The 22,500-nt window shown below is 40.9% G+C and overlaps 1 protein-coding gene across 4 annotated transcripts in view; it reads left to right on the top strand.

Annotated features, from left to right (window-relative positions):
• kcnab1a (potassium voltage-gated channel subfamily A regulatory beta subunit 1a) overlaps positions 1-22,500 on the top strand; it is a 127,404-nt gene that overhangs the window by 33,682 nt on the left and 71,222 nt on the right. The window contains exon 1 of one of the 4 annotated variants that reach the window (XR_007144747.1): positions 2,105-3,004. The exons of 2 other annotated variants lie outside the window; for them this stretch is intronic. Coding sequence is in view for 1 of the 2 variants with exons in the window: in XM_047822707.1 (XP_047678663.1) it covers positions 2,793-3,004 (212 nt within the window). In the remaining variant the exon portion in view is untranslated. Of the gene's footprint in view, positions 1-2,104; positions 3,005-22,500 lie in introns of those variants that run through there. One more of the 4 variants, XM_047822707.1, reaches the window with a different exon arrangement.

Below are 22,500 nucleotides of genomic sequence, written 5' to 3' on the forward strand. Positions count from 1 at the left end.
ACACATTCTGGGAGTAAACAAAATGACAACCCTGAGATGAATGGGAGAAGCTCTGAGTTAACTCTGAGCCCCGGAGCTAGTCTTGGGTCTGTCGAGCTGCCAGCAGCTGAATAATTTACATAAATGCATGTGATCGCTGCAATAGAGGATCTGATACAGGAGCTGAGCTGGTTCAGGTTTAGAAAGATGAACTATGGAGGTTAGGGTTCAGGTTAATGGTCATCAGTTAGTGTTAAAGGTTGGTTTTATTGTAGGGCTTAAGTTTTAGGGATTAGGGATAAGTCTTAAGGTTTGGTTTAGTGGTTTGGATTAAGGGATAGGGATTAGGGTTAAGGGTCTGTGATTAGGGTTAAGAGATAGGGATTGGGGTTAAGGGCTAGGGATTAGGGTTAAGAGATAGGGATTAGGGTTAAGTGTTAAGGTTTGGCTCAGTGGTTAGGGTTTAAATTTTAAGGATTAGGGTTAAGGGACAGGGATTAGGGTTAAGGATTAGGGTTTAGGGTTAAGGTTGAAGTCAACAGTTGGGGTTAAGGATTAGGGATTGGGGTTAAGGGATTAGGGTTAAGGGTTATGGATTAGGGTTAAGGGATAGGGATTATGGTTAAGGGATAGGGATTAGGGTTAAGGATTAGGGTTAAGGGACAAGGATTAGGGTTAAGGATTAGGGATTTTGGTTAAGGGTTAGGGATTAGGGTTAAGGTTGAAGTCAACAGTTAGGGTTAAGGGTTAAGGATTGGGGTTAAGGGATTAGGGTTAAGGGTTAGGGATTAGGGTAAAGGGATAGGGATTAGGGTTAAGGATCAGGAATTAGGGTAAAGGGATAGGGATTAGGGTTAAGGGACAGGGATTGGGGTTAAGGGTTAGGGATTAGGGTTAAGGGACAGGGATTAGGGTTAAGGTTGAAGTCAGCAGTTAGGGTTAAGGATTAGGGATTGGGGTTAAGGGATTAGAGATTAGGGTTAAGGGTTAGGGTTAAGGATTGGGGTTAGGGATTAGGGCTAAGGTTGAAGTCAGCAGTTAGGGTTAAGGGGTAGGTTTAGGGTGAATTTTATTGTTGGGGTTAGGGTTAAGTATTAGGGGTTAGGATTAGAGTTAAGGAATCAGGTCATGTTTATGGTTAAGGGTTATTATTTAGGGTTAGGGGTTATGGTTAAGTGTTAATTGTTAAGGTTGAGGGGTTATGGTTAAGAGTTAGGGTTAAAGGTTAGGGGTTGGGGTTGGTGTAAGGGGTACTGGTTAAGGGTTAGGATTAAGGGTTAGAGGTTAGGGTTGAGGTTAGGGTTAGGGCTTAGGTTTAGGGGTTAATGTTTAAAGTTTAGGTTTAAAGTTTGGAATTAAAAACTGTTGTATGTTTATCCATTGATTATCTTTACTACAGAAATCTTTAGTGTTTGCTTTGTGCTTTTCAGTATCTGGTCTGGTTTAATCACTTTGTCGGCTCTGTGTGCGGTCGATGGAAGCGTTTTAGAGGTTCGTGTAAAACCACCAGAGTTTCCTTTCAGAGAATTCTTTACCACCAAAACAACTTCTGTGGAAGATTTCTTTTATTTCCTGAATGTGAGGAATAATTGAGGCATTTTATCTTCAGTTGAAGCTCATAATTATCCAATAAACACAACAATCGATTAAACATGACGCTCTACTGCAGCGTACACAGCTGTGTGTTGTGTTACTGTGACTGTGTGTTGTTGTGCTTTCCGGGATGATGTGTCTTTCTTTCTTTTATGCTTTGTGAGTTTCTTAGAGATAAACGGTTTTCCCATTCTAATTATTTATGGGTCTCTCTCTCTCTCTCTCTCTCTCTCTCTCTCTCTCTCTCTCTCTCTCTCTCTCTCTCTCTTCTCTGTTTTTTTCAGTGTGTCTGTAAACCAACAGAAAGTACACCAATTTATATTCACTGCTAAGCATTGTTGCGCTAAGCTGAGGACTGGGGGTGGGGGTGCTTATATACTGTGTGTGTGTGTGTGTGTGTGTGAGAGAGAGAGAGACACATAATATATAATGATGTGCCTAATGATGTCATATATGATGTGATGATGTGTTAAAACCTCCAAGAGAGAGAAAGAATGTAAAACAGAGAACCAGAGAGAATGAAATTAGCAGCTAGTAGGCAGACGAGAGAGCGAGCGAGAGAGAGAGAGAGAGAGAGAGATAGAGAGAGAGACTTTAGAGTCTTATCACTCCCGTGGATTTGCAGCTTTGCAGCTGAGCTCACCAGAAGATCATCATCTCAGGAGTGAGAATGAGAGAAAGAAGAGGAGGAGAGAACAAATGACAGCAGTAAATTTGACTGTGGTGGAAGAACGAGTAAAGAACCTCAAGAGACGCAGAGCGAGAGAGGGAGAGGGAGAGAGAGAGAGAGAGAGAGAGAGAGTGGTGGAATATGCTGAACCTGATGAAAAGCGCTGGACCGTCCTAACATCCCCTCACTCCCTCGCTTCCTCCCTCCTCTTCTAGCCGGCTTCTTTGTCACTGACCCTGATCAAGATTCTCTCAGTGTGTGTGCTGTGTGAAGTGTCTCCGCAGCGCTCGCACTTGCACTCACGCTCAGCCGAACACATTCACACGCACATGTTCACACACACACACACACACACACACACACACACACACACACACACACACACACACAAAGAAGAGGAGGAGGAGGACGGCTCAGGATTAAGGCAGGACTAACTTTCCGCTTCTCTGAGATGGACTGAAGTGAGTGTACGCTGTCCTGCACACTCGTACAAGACGCGCAACTCCTCCAGATCTCCACAGCGTCCTCGTCCTCGTCCTCACTGGCCGTCATGCAGGTGTCCATCGCCTGCACCGAGCACAATCTGAAGGGCCGGAATGGAGAACACGGCAAGCAGAGTGCCACCAGTCCTAACGTGGTGAACGCAGCTCGCGCCAAATTTCGCACCGTGGCCATCATCGCGCGTAGCTTCGGCTCCTTCACCCCACGTCACCACATCTCTCTCAAAGAGTCCACCGGAAAACACACGGGAATGAAGTACCGGTATGTTGGGCTGCTTTACTGCACCACATCTTACACCTTTCTCGTTTATTCTTCCTTCAATCTCAATCTCTCTCTCTCTCTCTCTCTCTCTCTCTCTCTCTCTCTCTCTCTGTACTTTTTTTTACTACTTCTCCATGCTTTTCTATTTCTTTTTATTTCTAGTTAAAGCACTGTTTTATAGATTTCTCTTCTTTTCTCTCTTTATCATTCTGAGCAAAGTGCTAATGCAGTTCGGCTAGACTTTTACATTATAATAACTGAAAAAAAAACAACAACCTTAGGACAGGGAAGTGTTATGGCATCATATAATATAACAGCCAATCACGTTCCAGCATGCAAAAACAAACCAGATTTTTTTTTTTTTACATTTTATTTCAGCACAATCTTTCATCTGATTCAGCATCTATTCTCTCTCTCACTCTCTCTGTCACTCTTTCTCCCTCTCTGTTAATTCTCCAACACTTCAGCATTCCTGTGTCTTCTTCATCCTCATTACTCATTCCTCACTCTTCCTTGTTTGGAATTTGTTTCTCTCTCTCTCTCTCTCTCTCTCTCTCTCTCTCTCTCTCTCATATGGTGGTCTGTATTAGCATGCTGTAAGTACTGTAGTATACGTCCATGGAGCTGTTTTGTGATGCAGATGAGTGTGTGCACTAGGTATGAATGTGTCTGTTGTCGAGAGCTACAGGAAGTGTGTGTATGACTGGTTCTGCACTGTGGCTTGCAGCTGCTCTGTATTCATGTCTGCTCCGTGTAAATACACACTTGGGTGGCGACGGTGATGAGGATGCAGGAGAAGGCTTGCTCGAGACCTCACAACTTTCCAGGATGTTGAGTGTGGTGTGTTTGTTCTGTACTGTAGTGTTGAGTGTGGTGTGTTTGTTCTGTACTGTAGTGTTGAGTGTGTTTGTTCTGTACTGTAGTGTTGAGCGTGGTGTGTTTGTTCTGTACTGTAGTGTTGAGTGTGTTTGTTCTGTACTGTAGTGTTGAGTGTGTTTGTTCTGTACTGTAGTGTTGAGTGTGTTTGTTCTGTACTGTAGTGTTGAGTGTGTTTGTTCTGTACTGTAGTGTTGAATGTGTTTGTTCTGTACTGTAGTGTTGAGTGTGGTGTGTTTGTTCTGTACTGTAGTGTTGAGTGTGTTTGTTCTGTACTGTAGTGTTGAGTGTGGTGTGTTTGTTCTGTACTGTAGTGTTGAGTGTGGTGTGTTTGTTCTGTACTGTAGTGTTGAGTGTGTTTGTTCTGTACTGTAGTGTTGAGTGTTGAGTGTGTGATGGGTAATGTAATGTATAGTTTTGTGTGTTTGTTCTGTACTGTAGTGTTGAGTGTGGTGTGTTTGTTCTGTACTATAGTGTTGAGTGTGGTGTGTTTGTTCTGTACTGTAGTGTTGAGTGTGGTGTGTTTGTTCTGTACTGTAGTGTTGAGTGTGGTGTGTTTGTTCTGTACTGTAGTGTTGAGTGTGTTTGTTCTGTACTGTAGTGTTGAGTGTGGTGTGTTTGTTCTGTACTGTAGTGTTGAGTGTGTTTGTTCTGTACTGTAGTGTTGAGTGTGGTGTGTTTGTTCTGTACTGTAGTGTTGAGTGTGGTGTGTTTGTTCTGTACTGTAGTGTTGAGTGTGTTTGTTCTGTACTGTAGTGTTGAGTGTGGTGTGTTTGTTCTGTACTGTAGTGTTGAGTGTGGTGTGTTTGTTCTGTACTGTAGTGTTGAGTGTGGTGTGTTTGTTCTGTACTATAGTGTTGAGTGTGGTGTGTTTGTTCTGTACTGTAGTGTTGAGTGTGGTGTGTTTGTTCTGTACTGTAGTGTTGAGTGTGGTGTGTTTGTTCTGTACTGTAGTGTTGAGTGGGTTTGTTCTGTACTGTAGTGTTGAGTGGGTTTGTTCTGTACTGTAGTGTTGAGTGTGGTGTGTTTGTTCTGTACTGTAGTGTTGAGTGTGGTGTGTTTGTTCTGTACTGTAGTGTTGAGTGTGTTTGTTCTGTACTGTAGTGTTGAGTGTGGTGTGTTTGTTCTGTACTGTAGTGTTGAGTGTGTTTGTTCTGTACTGTAGTGTTGAGTGTGTTTGTTCTGTACTGTAGTGTTGAGTGTGTTTGTTCTGTACTGTAGTGTTGAGTGTGTTTGTTCTGTACTGTAGTGTTGAGTGTGGTGTGTTTGTTCTGTACTGTAGTGTTGAGTGTGTTTGTTCTGTACTGTAGTGTTGAGTGTGGTGTGTTTGTTCTGTACTGTAGTGTTGAGTGTGGTGTGTTTGTTCTGTACTGTAGTGTTGAGTGTGGTGTGTTTGTTCTGTACTGTAGTGTTGAGTGTGGTGTGTTTGTTCTGTACTGTAGTGTTGAGTGTGGTGTGTTTGTTCTGTACTATAGTGTTGAGTGTGGTGTGTTTGTTCTGTACTGTAGTGTTGAGTGTGGTGTGTTTGTTCTGTACTGTAGTGTTGAGTGTGGTGTGTTTGTTCTGTACTGTAGTGTTGAGTGGGTTTGTTCTGTACTGTAGTGTTGAGTGGGTTTGTTCTGTACTGTAGTGTTGAGTGTGGTGTGTTTGTTCTGTACTGTAGTGTTGAGTGTGGTGTGTTTGTTCTGTACTGTAGTGTTGTGTGTGTTTGTTCTGTACTGTAGTGTTGAGTGTGGTGTGTTTGTTCTGTACTGTAGTGTTGAGTGTGTTTGTTCTGTACTGTAGTGTTGAGTGTGTTTGTTCTGTACTGTAGTGTTGAGTGTGTTTGTTCTGTACTGTAGTGTTGAGTGTGTTTGTTCTGTACTGTAGTGTTGAGTGTGGTGTGTTTGTTCTGTACTGTAGTGTTGAGTGTGTTTGTTCTGTACTGTAGTGTTGAGTGTGGTGTGTTTGTTCTGTACTGTAGTGTTGAGTGTGGTGTGTTCAGTAAGGTTCAGTGTTCAGCGATGCAGCCTGACACAGCAGTCGTTATATAAATTCAGACATTACTCATTCACACACCGGAATTTTCCGTTTGGCTTCAGCCTCTTCACCAGAAACTAGATCTGTGATCATGTCAGCTTCAGCTCATGTACTCTAGCTTTCTATCATCAGGTCACATGACAGGAAGTTGGCAGTAAATAGCTGAAGCTTTAGATCTTTATATTTGATGATTATTTGTGTATTTAATGCTGTCGTATCTGCCGGGTTGCTCACACAAGAAGATTTGAGAGATCACAGTAACCCTGAGTGAAGGAGTCTCCAGTGTGAGAGATCACAGTAACCCTGAGTGAAGGAGTCTCCAGTGTGAGAGATCACAGTAACCCTGAGTGAAGGAGTCTCCAGTGTGAGAGATCACAGTAACCCTGAGTGAAGGAGTCTCCAGTGTGAGAGATCACAGTAACCCCGAGTGAAGGTGTCTCCAGTGTGAGAGATCACAGTAACCCCGAGTGAAGGAGTCTCCAGTGTGAGAGATCACAGTAACCCTGAGTGAAGGAGTCTCCAGTGTGAGAGATCACAGTAACTCTAATGAAGGAGTCTCCAGTGTGAGAGATCACAGTAACCCTGAGTGAAGGAGTCTCCAGTGTGAGAGATCACAGTAACCCTGAGTGAAGGAGTCTCCAGTGTGAGAGATCACAGTAACCCTGAGTGAAGGAGTCTCCAGTGTGAGAGATCACAGTAACCCTGAGTGAAGGAGTCTCCAGTGTGAGAGATCACAGTAACCGAGTGAAGGAGTCTCCAGTGTGAGAGATCACAGTAACCCTGAGTGAAGGAGTCTCCAGTGTGAGAGATCACAGTAACCCTGAGTGAAGGAGTCTCCAGTGTGAGAGATCACAGTAACCGAGTGAAGGAGTCTCCAGTGTGAGAGATCACAGTAACCCTGAGTGAAGGAGTCTCCAGTGTGAGAGATCACAGTAACCCCGAGTGAAGGAGTCTCCAGTGTGAGAGATCACAGTAACCCCGAGTGAAGGAGTCTCCAGTGTGAGAGATCACAGTAACCCCGAGTGAAGGAGTCTCCAGTGTGAGAGATCACAGTAACTCTAATGAAGGAGTCTCCAGTGTGAGAGATCACAGTAACCCTGAGTGAAGGAGTCTCCAGTGTGAGAGATCACAGTAACCCTGAGTGAAGGAGTCTCCAGTGTGAGAGATCACAGTAACCCTGAGTGAAGGAGTCTCCAGTGTGAGAGATCACAGTAACCCTGAGTGAAGGAGTCTCCAGTGTGAGAGATCACAGTAACCCCGAGTGAAGGAGTCTCCAGTGTGAGAGATCACAGTAACCCCGAGTGAAGGAGTCTCTAGTGTGAGAGATCACAGTAACCCCGAGTGAAGGAGTCTCCAGTGTGAGAGATCACAGTAACCCTGAGTGAAGGAGTCTCCAGTGTGAGAGATCACAGTAACCGAGTGAAGGAGTCTCCAGTGTGAGAGATCACAGTAACCCTGAGTGAAGGAGGCTCCAGTGTGAGAGACTCTACACTCTACACTGTCTCAAGCTGTTTTGTTTTATTGACTTCATGAGAGAAGGAACAAGAAGACAGACGGGTGAAGGAACGACGTTCTAACTGATACACCATGTTCATCACTTTCTACATTAAAACACGCCTTTATCATATGATTTATTAGAAAATTGTCTGTCTGTCTGTTTGTCTGTCTCTATCTGCCTGCCTGACTCTCTCAGTCTCTCTGTCCTTATGTCTCTGTGTTGGCCTATCCCTCTGTCTCTCTATCTGTCTACCTCACTCCATCTCTATCTGTCCATCTGTCTCTGTCTGTTTGTCTTCCTCTCTCTTTCTGTCTCTTTTTCTTGCTCTCTATCTGTCTGTCTCTCTTTTTGTCCATTTGTCTCTTTCTATCTATCCGTCCATCTGTCTCTTTATGTCTTTATGTACACTCTCTGGCTGTCTTTCTCTGTCTTTTCCTATCTCTTTGTCTGTTTTTTTTATGTATCTTTCTGTCTTTCTGTTTCTCAGTTTGTGTGTGTGTGTGTGTGTGTGTGTGTGTGTGTGTGTGTGTGTGTGTGTGTGTGTGTGTGTGTGTGTTGTCAGGTTGGTCAGTGTGGTATTAAAGTGTCTGTGCTGCAGTGCGGTGAACAGGAAAGAAGAGAAGAGTTTTCTACAAATAATATGTTTTTATTTCACATCGATCAAAACATCACTGAAAACACACCCGATGTGTAAATGCATGTCAGTCACACACACACACACACACACACACACACACACACACACACACACACACACACACACACACACACACACAAAATGAATGTCACTTTCACTAAAAAGTCTCATGTTGCTGTTAGGATTAAATGTTACGTTCTGTCGTACCCCAGTCATTAGAGATAAATATATAAATAAAGAAGTAAATAAAGAAGCAAATAAAAAAATAAAAAAATAAAAAAATAAATAAATGTTTTTTCTTTTGAATTAATAAATAAACATACATTTTTTTTATTCAAAAATAATATTTAAATATTGTTTAAAGTGCTATTTCCTCTGATCTTTTCAGCTCTGTCAGATTTATGAGTTTTACCAACTGAGATAAGGCAAGCAAAGTCTCGGCATTTTTAAATCTCAGCTTAAAATTCATTTGTGCTTATTTTATAGTCTATTCTTGTTGCTTTAATTTTAATTTTGTTGTTTTATTTGCTTTTGTAAAGCGCTGAGATGTACTTTTAAAGGCGCTATAGAAAATAAAGGTTATTATTATTATTATTATTATTATTATTATTATTATTATTATTAGGGGGGCATGTTGGCTTAGTGGTTAGCACGTTCGTCTCACACCTCCAGGGTTGGGGGTTCGATTCCCGCCTCCGCCTTGTGTGTGTGGAGTTTGCATGTTCTCCCCGTTCCTCGGGGGTTTCCTCCGGGTACTCCGGTTTCCTCCCCCGGTCCAAAGACATGCATGGTAGGTTTATTGGCATCTCTGGAAAATTGTCCGTAGTGTGTGTGTGTGTGAGTGAATGAGAGAGTGTGTGTGCCCTGTGATGGGTTGGCACTCCGTCCAGGGTGTATCCTGCCTCGATGCCCGATGACGCCTGAGATAGGCACAGGCTCCCCGTGACCCGAGATAGTTCAGATAAGCGGTAGAAAATGAATGAATGACTGAATTATTATTATTATTATTATTATTATTATTATTATTATTATTATTATTATTATGAGAGGGTTTAGCGACAGCCGTTGTACTCGGCCCGGCTCAGCTCGGCTCGACCAGAGTTTACTCTCTGACCTTTCAGCAGCTCCGAGCCGAGCCTCCATCCAGCTCCTTCCAGATCCGTCGAAAGGTCAGCCACAACAAACACAAAATGCGCTTCCTGTTTCCAAAAATGATGGTTGTTAGAAAATCTGAAACTGTCGCTTCACTAAGGTTGTATTTTTATTTTTTAGCCAATTCAGATACGGAATTATTGGCACCTCTCAGGAAAATAATATACAATAAAAAATGGTGTACAATAATCGCAAAACGTTTTTAATTGTACGTTCTGCCTCATGATGAGGAAGTGAAATTAATCACAAAAGGATTATTTACATTCTTTATTTTGCTCACGATCAAATCACTCGTCTTTTATCTTTCCAAAATGGGAAAATAATCCGGTGTGTCCCTCAGCTCCAGTTAACACGGAAAAGAAAGAATTATTTTGATGAAATGTTCTATCAGTAAGGACCGTTTCCTTAGTAACACCTTCCACAGGGACTCCACATCATCTCTCCCTGATAATAGTTGGAAAATTGTATCATTAAGTGTTTCTGTAATGAGACGAGACATAAGGAGTCTCCGGTGTCAGGGGTCTGTAACAGTCAGAGAAAGCTGTAACATAAATGTTTCAGTGTTTTCTGACTTTTAACTTTGAGAAAGAAAAAAAACGGGACATTTTGTTTTGCAGACATTAAGCAACATTAAATGTAACCGTTAAAGGATAAAAAGTATGAAAAATAACGTATCGCTCTTTAATAAACACAAAAATGGAATCGCTGGCAAATTGCTGTTGTAAAAGAGGAATAGAATGCATCAGGACTCGCGGTTAAGAAAACCTTCAGTTTCAGGATGTTAAGAACATGCAGGCTTCTTACACTTTAACTGTTTTATTGCCCAGTATGTGAGTTGGGGTTTTATGGGACAGCAGGATATTAAAAGCAAATCAGCCTGAAAAAAAAAACAAAAATAAAAACATAGTGTGTGTCCTCTGGCTTAGAAAAACTTCAGAGTGACTGACTGTTACCATTAAACCTCTTTTGCCCGTTAGCAAATGCATCAGTTCGACATTAGATTCACCTCACAGTCGCCTCTCTGTCCTGAGGCCTAATGCTTCTCACAAAGACAGGAGAGAAAATGAAGAGCAGCTTTAACACGTTCTAAAACCACCTGAGCCTCAAAAGTGGACCACTTGATTCATATACACACTAAACGACTTCATCACTTTACCACTTTACCAAATCACACACTAGATCACTCTAACTGTTTACTAAATCACACACTAGATCACTCTAACTGTTTACTAAATCACACACTAGATCACTCGAACTGTTTACTAAATCACACACTAGATCACTCGAACTGTTTACTAAATCACACACTAGATCACTCGAACTGTTTACTAAATCACACACTAGATCACTCGAACTGTTTACTAAATCACACACTAGATCACTCCAACTGTTTACTAAATCACACACTAGATCACTCCAACTGTTTACTAAATCACACACTAGATCACTCCATCTGTTTACTAAATCACACACTAGATCACTCCAACTGTTTACTAAATCACACACTATATCACTCCAACTGTTTACTAAATCATACACTAGATCACTCTAACTGTTTACTAAATCACACACTAGATCACTCTAACTGTTTACTAAATCACACACTATATCACTCCAACTGTTTACTAAATCATACACTAGATCACTCCATCTGTTTACTGAATCACACACCCCACCTCTTTAACTAATCACACACTAGATCACTTCAACTGTTTACTAAAATCACACACTGCATCACTCCATCTGTTTACTAAATCACACTAGATCACTCTAACTGTTTACTAAATCACACACTAGATCACTCCAACTGTTTACTAGATCACACACTAGATCACTCTAACTGTTTACACTCTTTAGCTAAACTTGATCACTCCAACTGTTTACCCAAACACATGTTAGATCACCCCACCAATTTACTCAAACATACACTAGATCACTCCAGCTATTTACATAAATACACACTAGATCACTTCACCTCTTTACCCAAATACACCCTGGATCATTCTAGCCCTTAATCCAAACACACACTGAATCACTCCACCAGTGTAACAAAACACACACTAGACCACTAGAGCTCTTTATTCAAACACACAATAGATTGCTCCAACTCTTTATCCACACACAGAAAGCACTTTATCCAAAAAGAGCTGCAGACAGTTGTTATTCTTCAGAACAACTGTTTCATGTGAAAGCAGCCATTAAACGGGAAACCACTCAGGGAACAAAACTCTTCTCTCCTTTAAGTCTCCTCAAAAGATCATCCCATATTATCACCCATACTAGTTACACCGCTGTTTACGTTCTCCTAGACTTTCTGCTCTGGCTTGTATTCACACTTCATCTTCTCCTGATCACTTGCCATTAAATTCCTATTTGAAAGTGCATGTGTGAAAGGGATGAACTGTAACTTAGAGTGGATTAAATGGGAACGTGAGACCATGTGAGACCATGTGACAAAGCCGTCTGACTGAGATTTAGAGTGCTAAATTAAAGTGTAATGATGAACAGACTACGCTCCAAAGTAATGCTAATCAAAGCGTGGGTCTGAGACTTTACAACCAAAGGACGCTCTTTGATTTTTCATACGAAGCACCAGGTGCTGCAGCTGTTAGCGATCTTCAGAATTCATTCTTTTTTATGTTTTTGCAGTGGAACTGAAATTGATTTAATTGATCATAAGAAATAAAAAAAATCATGATCTGTGTCATAAATCTATACAAAACAGTCTATAATATTGAGAGAAAATTCGATATCATCATCATAATAGTCGTCATCCTTCGTCAAATAATTGCTCCTGTTTCTAGAAGAACCCGGAGAACCGAAATATGGTTTGCTTCATGAAAAACAAAGTTCAGGACAAAGATCTGGAAAAGTATTAACCATGATTTAAAAAAATAAATAAATTACTTTTAAACACTTTTATTAAAAATAGAAAAAAAAAATCAGCAGTGTAATTTTAGTTGATGGGGATAAATACTTATGCAAAACTCAAACTTAGTCTGGGCATTAAGACGAAATAACAACAATAGTGTGATCGATTATCAACTGTGATGTGTTTTTATAAAAATGTTGAATCTAAATCTAAAATTGTTAAATATTTTTTAAACTAAATATTAGACACTGATTGGAAGCAGCTAATTTGATGATCAATATTTAAAATCAATTTTAAATTTAAAATAAAATCTATGAACTTTTTATCTATCTATCTATCTATCTATCTATCTATCTATCTATCTATCTATCTATCTATCTATCTATCTATAATCATTAAAATTCATATAAACCTATTTTTAGGTACCTCACGCTACCCGACCAGCGTTTTTAACATTTAATCACTGGGATTTGAGCTAAACAGTGAACAAAATAACCCTGTGCACAAACATTTATCATGCTGTAAATATCTCATATCTGTTCTTCAGACATTACTGAGCCTCTCTTGTGGAGGGTTTGAGCAGCAAACCAACACCTTCTCTGTAGCACTTTTGGGAGATCGTAGGAAAAGCGAAGAGTTTCAAGGTGTTGGCGTAATGAGAGGTGGCAGCTGTGAGCTCGTGATTAAAAAGCGAGGCAGAGCAGGTGAGGCTTTTCATACTGACAGCACTGTGGTGCTTAGCCCTCAGATCACATGAGAATCCACACAGAGAGAGTTGATTATACAGTAGTCTGTCTACTAGGCTGTACAATACGGACAGAAATAGCATGTAGCAACTACAGACGTGTGACAAATTAAAGGTTCGCCTCCGTCCGTCAGCATATGTACTGCACAGATGATGGCTGCGAGGGTTGTGCGAATTCCAAAACATTTACTTGAACCTTCTTGCAAGCTTGGCTTTTCTCCGCGGTTTTATTTCAGCCATCAGATAGCGAGCGTTTAAGAGTTCCAGTACCGCAGGTGGCGCTTTTCAATTTTCCACAATAACACAAAGATGATCAAGTTAAAGCTATTTGTTTGTAAACAAAACATGACATGTGCAGACAAAATACTGGAAAAGAAATATCTGCTTATTTTCTTCTGTGTTTTAAATGAGGAGAGAGAAATATTAGGAATTTATATATGAGAGCATCGAACATTAGCATGCTAGTGATACCTGAGTGACACTTGGAATGAATCGGTTTGGACACGCCTCCATACGTGAGGTCTGATTGCGCTGAAATTATGTCATATTGTTCTTTTAACATCGTCTCCTTACATACAAAGTATGAAAGGTTTTAAGAAAGAAATGTAAATACATTAAATCAACAAATAGACTGATACAGGGGCGTGGTCTATTCCAGCATGACTCCGCCCAGTACATTGTGTCCCTGAATCAATGGCAAGCTGTTCTGCTGTCCTTGTAACTTTTTAACACACTATAAATATACAGTAATCCCTCGCCACTTCGCGGTTCAAGTCTCACGGTTCAAGTTTCGCGGCCTCAGTGCATCACTGATTTTTCAAAAATATTCATCGAAAAATAAAAATAAAAACAAAAACGGTTTCCCAGGATGCCAGACAAAGAGAGAAACTCTCTCAGAGGCTTTGTACATACCCATGGCCACTCAGACAAGGCACGTGATTGGTTCCCGGCGTGAGATCTGAGCTGATTGGCTGCGCATCATCGCATCCTCTCCCAATTTCTTCCCTTGTCGTATCTCGCCACTCTCGTTCTTGCTGTCAACTGTGTCTCGCGTAATGTGTTCGAAATTAACTTTTCGTTAAGCCCTTACGATGCCTCCTAAGCGCCGTGCCCCTGCGAAAGATTCCTCTAGTGAGCCCAAGAGGAAGAGGAAGATGATGACCATCAGTGAAAAGGTCAAACTTAGGGGCAATCCTCCTGCGCGGATTTTCACCTATCGCGAGGGGTTCCGGTCCCCATTAACCGCGATATGATGGAGGTCAGCGAAATGACAATTTTATTTCACACAGCAATTAGCCTCGCTAGCGTTTAACAGATATGATTTTTTAATGAGTGTATGATACATAGCTTTAGCGATTTCATTTTAGGGTTAGCGCCATTGTTAAAGTTTTTATAACAGATAGAATTATTTAAACTTTCTATTAGATTGCATTAGCCAAAAGTACTGTAGGCTAATTTGTTAAATTATTAGCTAATTACCGTAGACTACCCCATGCTGGTGACCATTCTCCTGGGTAGGCTAGGTCATGTGCCAACTTCTAGTCATAATGGGGTCACGGGAACGCATCTCCTTTGTAATTTTGGGACTAGCTTTAAATTGTCCCTCGTTTGCATACTAAATCACACTCCTGAGCATCCGAAGTGCCACGGGTAAAGGTTAGCATCGATTAAACAAATGAACCGAAGTGAAGTTATTTAAAACTCCTGACAGGAAGTCCAGAAGCTCTGAGAAGATAAACGGAACGCAATTTAAAAAAAAAAAAAAACAATTACAGAGTTCAGATAATTTCTCATTTGCATTTTCCATGCCTCTGTGATATCACTGATGCAAAGGACAATATTCTGATAACAATTTAGTAGTGCAACATTGTGCAGCTCTAATCTCCATCACTTCGGCTCGAAGGTCCAAGCTGACACCAGGATTAATGTGTGGTGTGTTTTATTAACGATTTCTACAGCTCATGTTGGTCCATGACCTTGGACATATTGTGTTTTTTATCGTTATATTTAATGATGTCACCATGACAACACCCAGGCAGGTGAATGTAAAGGAAGGAAAAAACCTTTAGTCTCCAATTAAAATAGAGAACACTAACATATTTTTCTTCCATCGGTTAATCTGTTAGATCCATATGGCTTAAATTACAATTTCCCTTCAGCGGAACGAAGAGACTCAACCCTGTTCCAGTCTGACACAAAGTGCACAAAGCAGCTCCATGAAGATCTCCATGGTGCGGAGGTAAAGGTTGGAGCGGAAGAACTGAAGTGTCCTGCACTGAGCCGTGAGCTCTGACTCAACCCCACTGAACACCTTTGGGATGAACTGGAACTGGAGTCTCCTCAACACCCTGCACATCAGAGTCTGATCTCACTGATGCTCTTGTAGAATGAATGAAGGAACACAAATCCACACAGATACTGTATGCTCCAACATCTAGTGGAAAGGGAAGAGAATAGACATCTACATTACAGCACAGTGAGATTCTTTCTTCACGTATCCTAGCTTTGGAGGTTGGGGTCAGAGCACAGGGTCAGACATGATACAGCACCACTGGAGCAGTAAGGATTAAGGGCCTTGCTCAAGGGCCAAACAGTGTCAGCTTGGCAGTGCTCCATCTTCTCTTTTTTCTAACCCTACAGACTCCTGATCCTCAAAAGTGGACCACTTGATTCATATACACTAAATCACTCCGCCACTTTAACTAATCACACATTAGATCACTTCAACTGTTTACTAAATCACACACTAGATCACTCCATCTGTTTACTAAATCACACACTAGATCACTCCATCTGTTTACTAAATCACACACTAGATCACTCTATCTGTTTACTAAATCACACACTAGACCACTAGAGCTCTTTATTCAAGCACACACTAGATCACTCCATCTGTTTACTAAATCACACACTAGATCACTCCGTCTGTTTACTAAATCACACACTAGATCACTCCATCTGTTTACTAAATCACATACTAGATCACTCCATCTGTTTACTAAATCACACACTAGATCACTCCGTCTGTTTACTAAATCACACACTAGATCACTCCATCTGTTTACTAAATCACACACTAGATCACTCCATCTGTTTACTAAATCACACACTAGATCACCCCATCTGTTTACTAAATCACACACTAGACCACTAGAGCTCTTTATTCAAGCACACACTAGATCACTCCAACTGTTTATTAAACCACACACTAGATCACTCCATCTGTTTACATAACCAGACACTAAATCACTCCACCATTTTACCTAATCACACACTAGATCACTCCAACTGTTTACTAAATCACACACTAGATCACTCCATCTGTTTACTAAATCACACACTAGACCACTAGAGCTCTTTATTCAAGCACACACTAGATCACTCCAACTGTTTAGTAAATCACACACTAGATCACTCTAACTGTTTACTAAATCACACACTAGATCACTCCAACTGTTTACTAAATCACACACTAGATCACTCCGTCTGTTTACTAAATCACACACTAGATCACTCCATCTGTTTACTAAATCACACACTAGATCACTCCATCTGTTTACTAAATCACACACTAGACCACTAGAGCTCTTTATTCAAGCACACACTAGATCACTCCAACTGTTTATTAAACCACACACTAGATCACTCCATCTGTTTACATAAACAGACACTAAATCACTCCACCATTTTACCTAATCACACACTAGATCACTCCAACTGTTTACTAAATCACACACTAGATCACTCCATCTGTTTACTAAATCACACACTAGATCACTCCATCTGTTTACTAAATCACACACTAGACCACTAGAGCTCTTTATTCAAGCACACACTAGATCACTCCAACTGTTTATTAAACCCCACACTAGATCACTCCATCTGTTTACATAAACAGACACTAAATCACTCCACCATTTTACCTAATCACACACTAGATCACTCCAACTGTTTACTAAATCACACACTAGATCACTCCATCTGTTTACTAAATCACACACTAGATCACTCCATCTGTTTACTAAATCACACACTAGACCACTAGAGCTCTTTATTCAAGCACACACTAGATCACTCCAACTGTTTATTAAACCCCACACTAGATCACTCCATCTGTCTACATAAACAGACACTAAATCACTCCACCATTTTACCTAATCACACACTAGATCACTCCAACTGTTTACTAAATCACACACTAGATCACTCCAACTGTTTACTAAATCACACACTAGATCACAACTGTTTGTTGTAGCGGACTCCAGCAATTTACAGACTTCTGATCCAGGTATATGGCTCAGTTCAGGCTTTAATATTGTGTCCTTCTCTCACGTGTAATTGACACAGCAGAACAGAGGCTCGGTCTGCACTTTCTACTCACTTGAGCTTTACAGGAAGGATTTAAAACACGAAGTCTCTCGTCCTCGTCTGCTTCCTGTCGCCGAGTCCTCGGCTTGAGCGGCTTTTCTTAAGTACTTTTACAGCAGCTGTCATCTTCATGCCAACAATTAAACCCTTTCCTCTATGAAAAGGTGGTAAAAAAAAGTTCTCCCAATCACATGCTCGTGAATGTGGGGAATTTGGAGGCTCGAGTTTCATTACCTGGAGACAGGAGATGAGACAATCTGTAAGAGAGACAGAGAAGGAAAGCTTTTTTTTTCTTTCAAAATTATAGAGTGATGAAAGCACAGGTCTTGATTTGTAACACTAATTTCATCCGAACAGATAGATGATACTTTAACACTGTTTTCTTTTCCTTTTTAATGAAAGTGCTGTACACTGAAAAGCCAAACTACTCTATAATATACACACGGTCATGAATCGATAAGAACGATATGAAATATTTAATAGATTTAAATATGACATGACCTTCACTCCAATTAACTGTAGAAACCACCACCGTACGTCACGGTCCGTATTCATAAAGACCCCAATAACGACCTCAGAGAGCTCCTAATGTAGCAATGTCTAACTGTGAGCCAGGAAATACACCATCCTTTATCTTAGAGAGGGGGCGGGGCTTAACCTGTTACTAGGTGACACATTCTGTAGAAGGCTGTGATTGGTCGTCCGATATAAAATAGGAGCGCATTTAAATTCTGGTCTATTTTAAACCTTGACTTTGTCTCTATGTTAAGGTATTTGAGACTTTATGGTGTAGGGATTACGTTGGTGACCGACCGTATTAGAGATGTTCTAACATCTGTATGTAATAAATGTAATAAATGTAAATGTAAACATCTCCGACACAGAGCAGAAATGTCAGAGAGACAAATGATATCATTTCTGCTGCTCTGGGATTTCAGCTCTGTTTCTGACATGTTCGAGTCTCTAAATGCAACAGCGGCAGAATATACTGTATACAACACATTTCTTCTCCCTCTCAAAACTATTAAAAGTCCTCCTCACAACTCCTCAAGACTTTTAGACCTTCGGAGCTCTTTTAAGGGTTAAGATGCTTTATGAATAACTTTTATCTTTGCTCGGATCTTCTCTGTAATGTTAAGCGGAAACGGCCACATTTCTAAGATCGTTCTAGATTTTTCGCATCGCTAGGAGAAAGTCTTTACACTGACAGTTTTCATGATTACAACTCACATAGTATTTAGTGAGTTGGATTTTAAACTGGACGTGATCAGACGTCTGTGTCCTCCGTGACAAGTGCGACGTGGTACTGTTCTGTTGGTATCTTAATCTTTTGTGCTTACGTCGACGTCATCCTCGTTCCTGAGCGTGTGACACGAACGTTTACGTCATTACGGTTTCCTTTAGAAAAAGACAGTGACTGTGCGTCAAGAACATTTCCACCTACACCGCATGTCTGTTTTTTTTTCTTTTCTGGTCAAGAATCTGGCTTTAATACGTTAACTATCGTCATGGAAACCTGAAATAAAGCAGTAGAGCGAGTAAGCGTGCGAGGAAAATGACCTGCTTCAGTGTGGCATTGGTGTAGAGCAGGTGTGTGTGTAGAGAAGAATGTGTAGTGTAGGTACCTGTGTGTGTGCGTGAGAGAGAGAGAGAGAGAGAGAGAGAGAGAGAGAGAGAGAGAGAGAGAGAGAGAGAGAGAATGAGAATATAGAAATTAATCATTTCAATCCTCCACCTTAGGTAGAAATCTCTTAAAAACTGAGTTTTAAAGGTGAGGTCTCTGTTGTTTAAAAACCAATGTTGACATTTGAAATCACCAAAACAAACACGCCCCTAACCCAAATGGGTCCCACCCCTGTATTGATAGCTCCAAGTATAACCCTAGTATAACTAAGACACGTATTATGGAGGAACCTGGTGGGGCAGCTGATACAGATGTGTTTTTGTAGTACTGTGTGTTTTACCGTGAAAGGTTTATCTCTGTTTCACGCAGAAGACGTTCAGTTCTCTCCAGCGCTGGAAAGCTGATCCTATATTAACAGGTCCTACTTCTTGTCCTTATCGTAAGCCTTTCTTTGCTTTCTTTCTTTGTTTTTATCCTCCATGTCAATGTTAAAACCGCTTTCTGCTAATGTCACACGTTTCGATTTTTGTTTTGTTTGTCGTTCCGACTCAGTTTTCTAAAGCATTTTTCAAACGACGGAGACCCCACCTTTAAGTTTAATTACTTAAAAGCTCTAGCAGTCTGGTGCGTTGATGCATCGCTAATGTTTCATAAATCCAGACAGAACAAACATTAGCAGCAGCACTTCACCTTTTTACACATAAATTGTGTTGTTTTCTTTTGTTATTTTTTCTCCTGTTACTGATCTGTAGCTCAGTTTTCCATTTCTTTTACCCAGTTATAAATACAACTCTTTTTAGACGTTTAGACTTCACCCTCGAATACACAGATTGTTATAGGTACGATTTGAATTCTTGATTCTGATTGGTCGATATTATTTAAAGAGAACACGTTTGAGGAGACGTGTATAATTTCAGTTAAAAATCAATTCATCTGTATAGCGCTTTGAACTACGGACGTCGTCTCAAAGCTTTAAACTTATTTACTATTTATCTCTAACGTTTATTCCTAATGATCAAGCTTGAGGCGGCGACGAGGTAAAACTCCCTGAGATGATATGAGGAAGAGAGATGAACCATGAGATGAACCAGAGTCAGAAGGGAACCTCATCCTCATTTGGGTGATAAATTTCAAATTTAAATAAATCACTGTTGGCAAATTGCTGCATTGTGAGTAGAATAAAACAGTTCAGGATGTCGTTGATTATTTTTCTATAACTGCATGACACACCGAAGCTGCGTCCCAAACAACAGAAAGAAATAAAAGGTCTCATCTGTCGTGAAAGAAATGGCAGTTTTATAACTGTACTGCATAAATATTGGCACCTTTCACGTTCACATTAAATCCGCTTTCTTTAATTCTCCCTATGATAGAAATACCTTTAGATTAGCGAGGCTCACCGTGGAGCCGGTTCGTCTACATGACACGGGATGGCTTGATAAGAAACGGTTCCAGTGTTCAGGAGCTGGATTGTGAGTCGCAGGGAATCTTAACGATTACAGCAGCAGCAGCTCTTAGGTACAAATCTACAGTATCAACAGAATCAAATGGTGCTCATGTTGTATAGGAAGGTCAATAAGATTTTAATGCTTTCATCTTGTCCTGCTAATACTGTAAGATTACCTTGTCTACACATCACACACACACACACACACACACACACACACACATTACAAAAAACCCTGCTTTGTTCTGATGGCAGTAAATCAGTCTGCTGCAGTGCGGAGGAGCCAAGGCTAAATCTATCAGTACTATTCAAACACACACACACACACACACACACACACACACACACACACACACACACACACACACACACACACACACACACAGTAAATCGATGTGGCAAACCTTAATCGTAGGAGTTGGATCAGGATCAGGAAGTAAAGGAAATCTGTAATCATGTGTGTAATATTGACATTTAATCTATAAACAGCAGCAGTTCAGCAGCGTCAGTGAGAAGTTCAGCATTTTCGCAGGTTATTACTCTCCGCTCCTCCTCCACCCACAGACAGCACCCGTTACTACCTTCCATTCAGCTCTGAATCCAAATCAAACATAAAACGTGCTCCGTTTCTATAGCAACGGCTCATTCACGGGGACGTTTCGAAGGACGCTACGCCTAAACGGTTGATCTTCGATATGGTGACGTTTTCTGTAGCTACTGTATGCTTGAGGCTTAGGGAAGGAGTCTCCAGTGTCAGTCTGTGTTGTGGTGCTTTAACAGAATCGTAAAAGCTCTGCATCTTTAAGCACAGATGGAAAAGCAGAACACTTGGAGGTGTTAAGCAGGCTTGAGATCAGAGGTCACCGGGAAGGTCATGTGACTCGTGTCATTATTGTCATTACTTTCTGCAACCGTCTTGTCTCTCGATGCATCGTCGTAATTGCTTATGAACACCGATGTAAGAAAAATATTTCTTTTTAATAGATGTTAAATCTCTCTATTCACTCTCTCTCTCTGTTTCTCTCCCGTTTAATTTCCTCTCGTGTCTATTTGTGCCACAGGAGTCCGGCCTCCGCCTGCACGTCTCTCTCATCTCACACACACACGTGTAATTACCGTGATGACAGACTCAGTTAGAAGCCTACAGCAGGCTGTAATTGTCCTGTAGGGGTTCTGTACTCGCTCGGACAGCTCTGACGTGGGATTACTCAAACGCTGCGTGGTATAAATCCTGCATAAATACCCCCCAAACCAGCTGTTTGTACACTGTTAGTAATAAACACAGAGGAGACGGTAAATAACACGCGGCTGCGAAGAGCTTGTGTTTGTCTATAATACAGTAAGTGATGCTGTGCCATTTAATAATGGATGTGAAGTATACAGGGTTGCCAGGTCTGTGCAACATAATCACCCCCTTCGGTCATTTGAAATGTCATGTATGACTATTATTGTATAATCACACTGAACTGTTCACACGTAAGGAGTAAAACCTTGTCTCTGTGTCTCACGTTTCTTATTGATGTTGATGATTTTCCCGTAAGAGCACATCAGTGTTATGTTAATTCCTCTCCGTTTGTTAATGATTTATTTATTCAGAAACTAGACAGAATGCTTTTATTTATCTGTTTAGAATTGTATTTAATGCTGCATGAAACCATGTCAACGATTTCACATCTATTTCAATCCGCACCCGTAAAGAGTTTAGTGTGAAAGCATCGACGATCGAGCTGTTACTATAGAAACGACACCGTCGGACCAATCAGGATCGAGAATTCCACAGAATTTCACTCACTCATTTCCTACCGCTTATCTGAACTTCTCGGGTCACGGGGAGCCTGTGCCTATCTCAGGCGTCATCGGGCATCGAGGCAGGATACACACTGGACAGAGTGCCAACCCATCACAGGGCACACACACACTCTCATTCATTCACACACTCACACACTACGGACAATTTTCCAGAGATGCCAATCAACCTACCATGCATGTCTTTGGACCGGGGGAGGAAACCGGAGTACCCGGAGGAAACCCCTGAGGCACGGGGAGAACATGCAAACTCCACACACACAAGGTGGAGGCGGGACTCGAACCCCGACCCTGGAGGGGTGAGGCAAACGTGCTAACCACTAAGCCACCTTCCACAGCATTTGGGTATTAAAATAAAATCTCCTTTTTTTAATTCGTATTATTATTATTATTATTATTATTATTATTATTATTATTATTATTATTATTATATAAACTGAGATTTTGTCTAT

The sequence above is a fragment of the Tachysurus fulvidraco genome, chromosome 13 (genome assembly GCF_022655615.1).
Source record: "Tachysurus fulvidraco isolate hzauxx_2018 chromosome 13, HZAU_PFXX_2.0, whole genome shotgun sequence".
Classification (NCBI taxonomy): domain Eukaryota; kingdom Metazoa; phylum Chordata; class Actinopteri; order Siluriformes; family Bagridae; genus Tachysurus; species Tachysurus fulvidraco.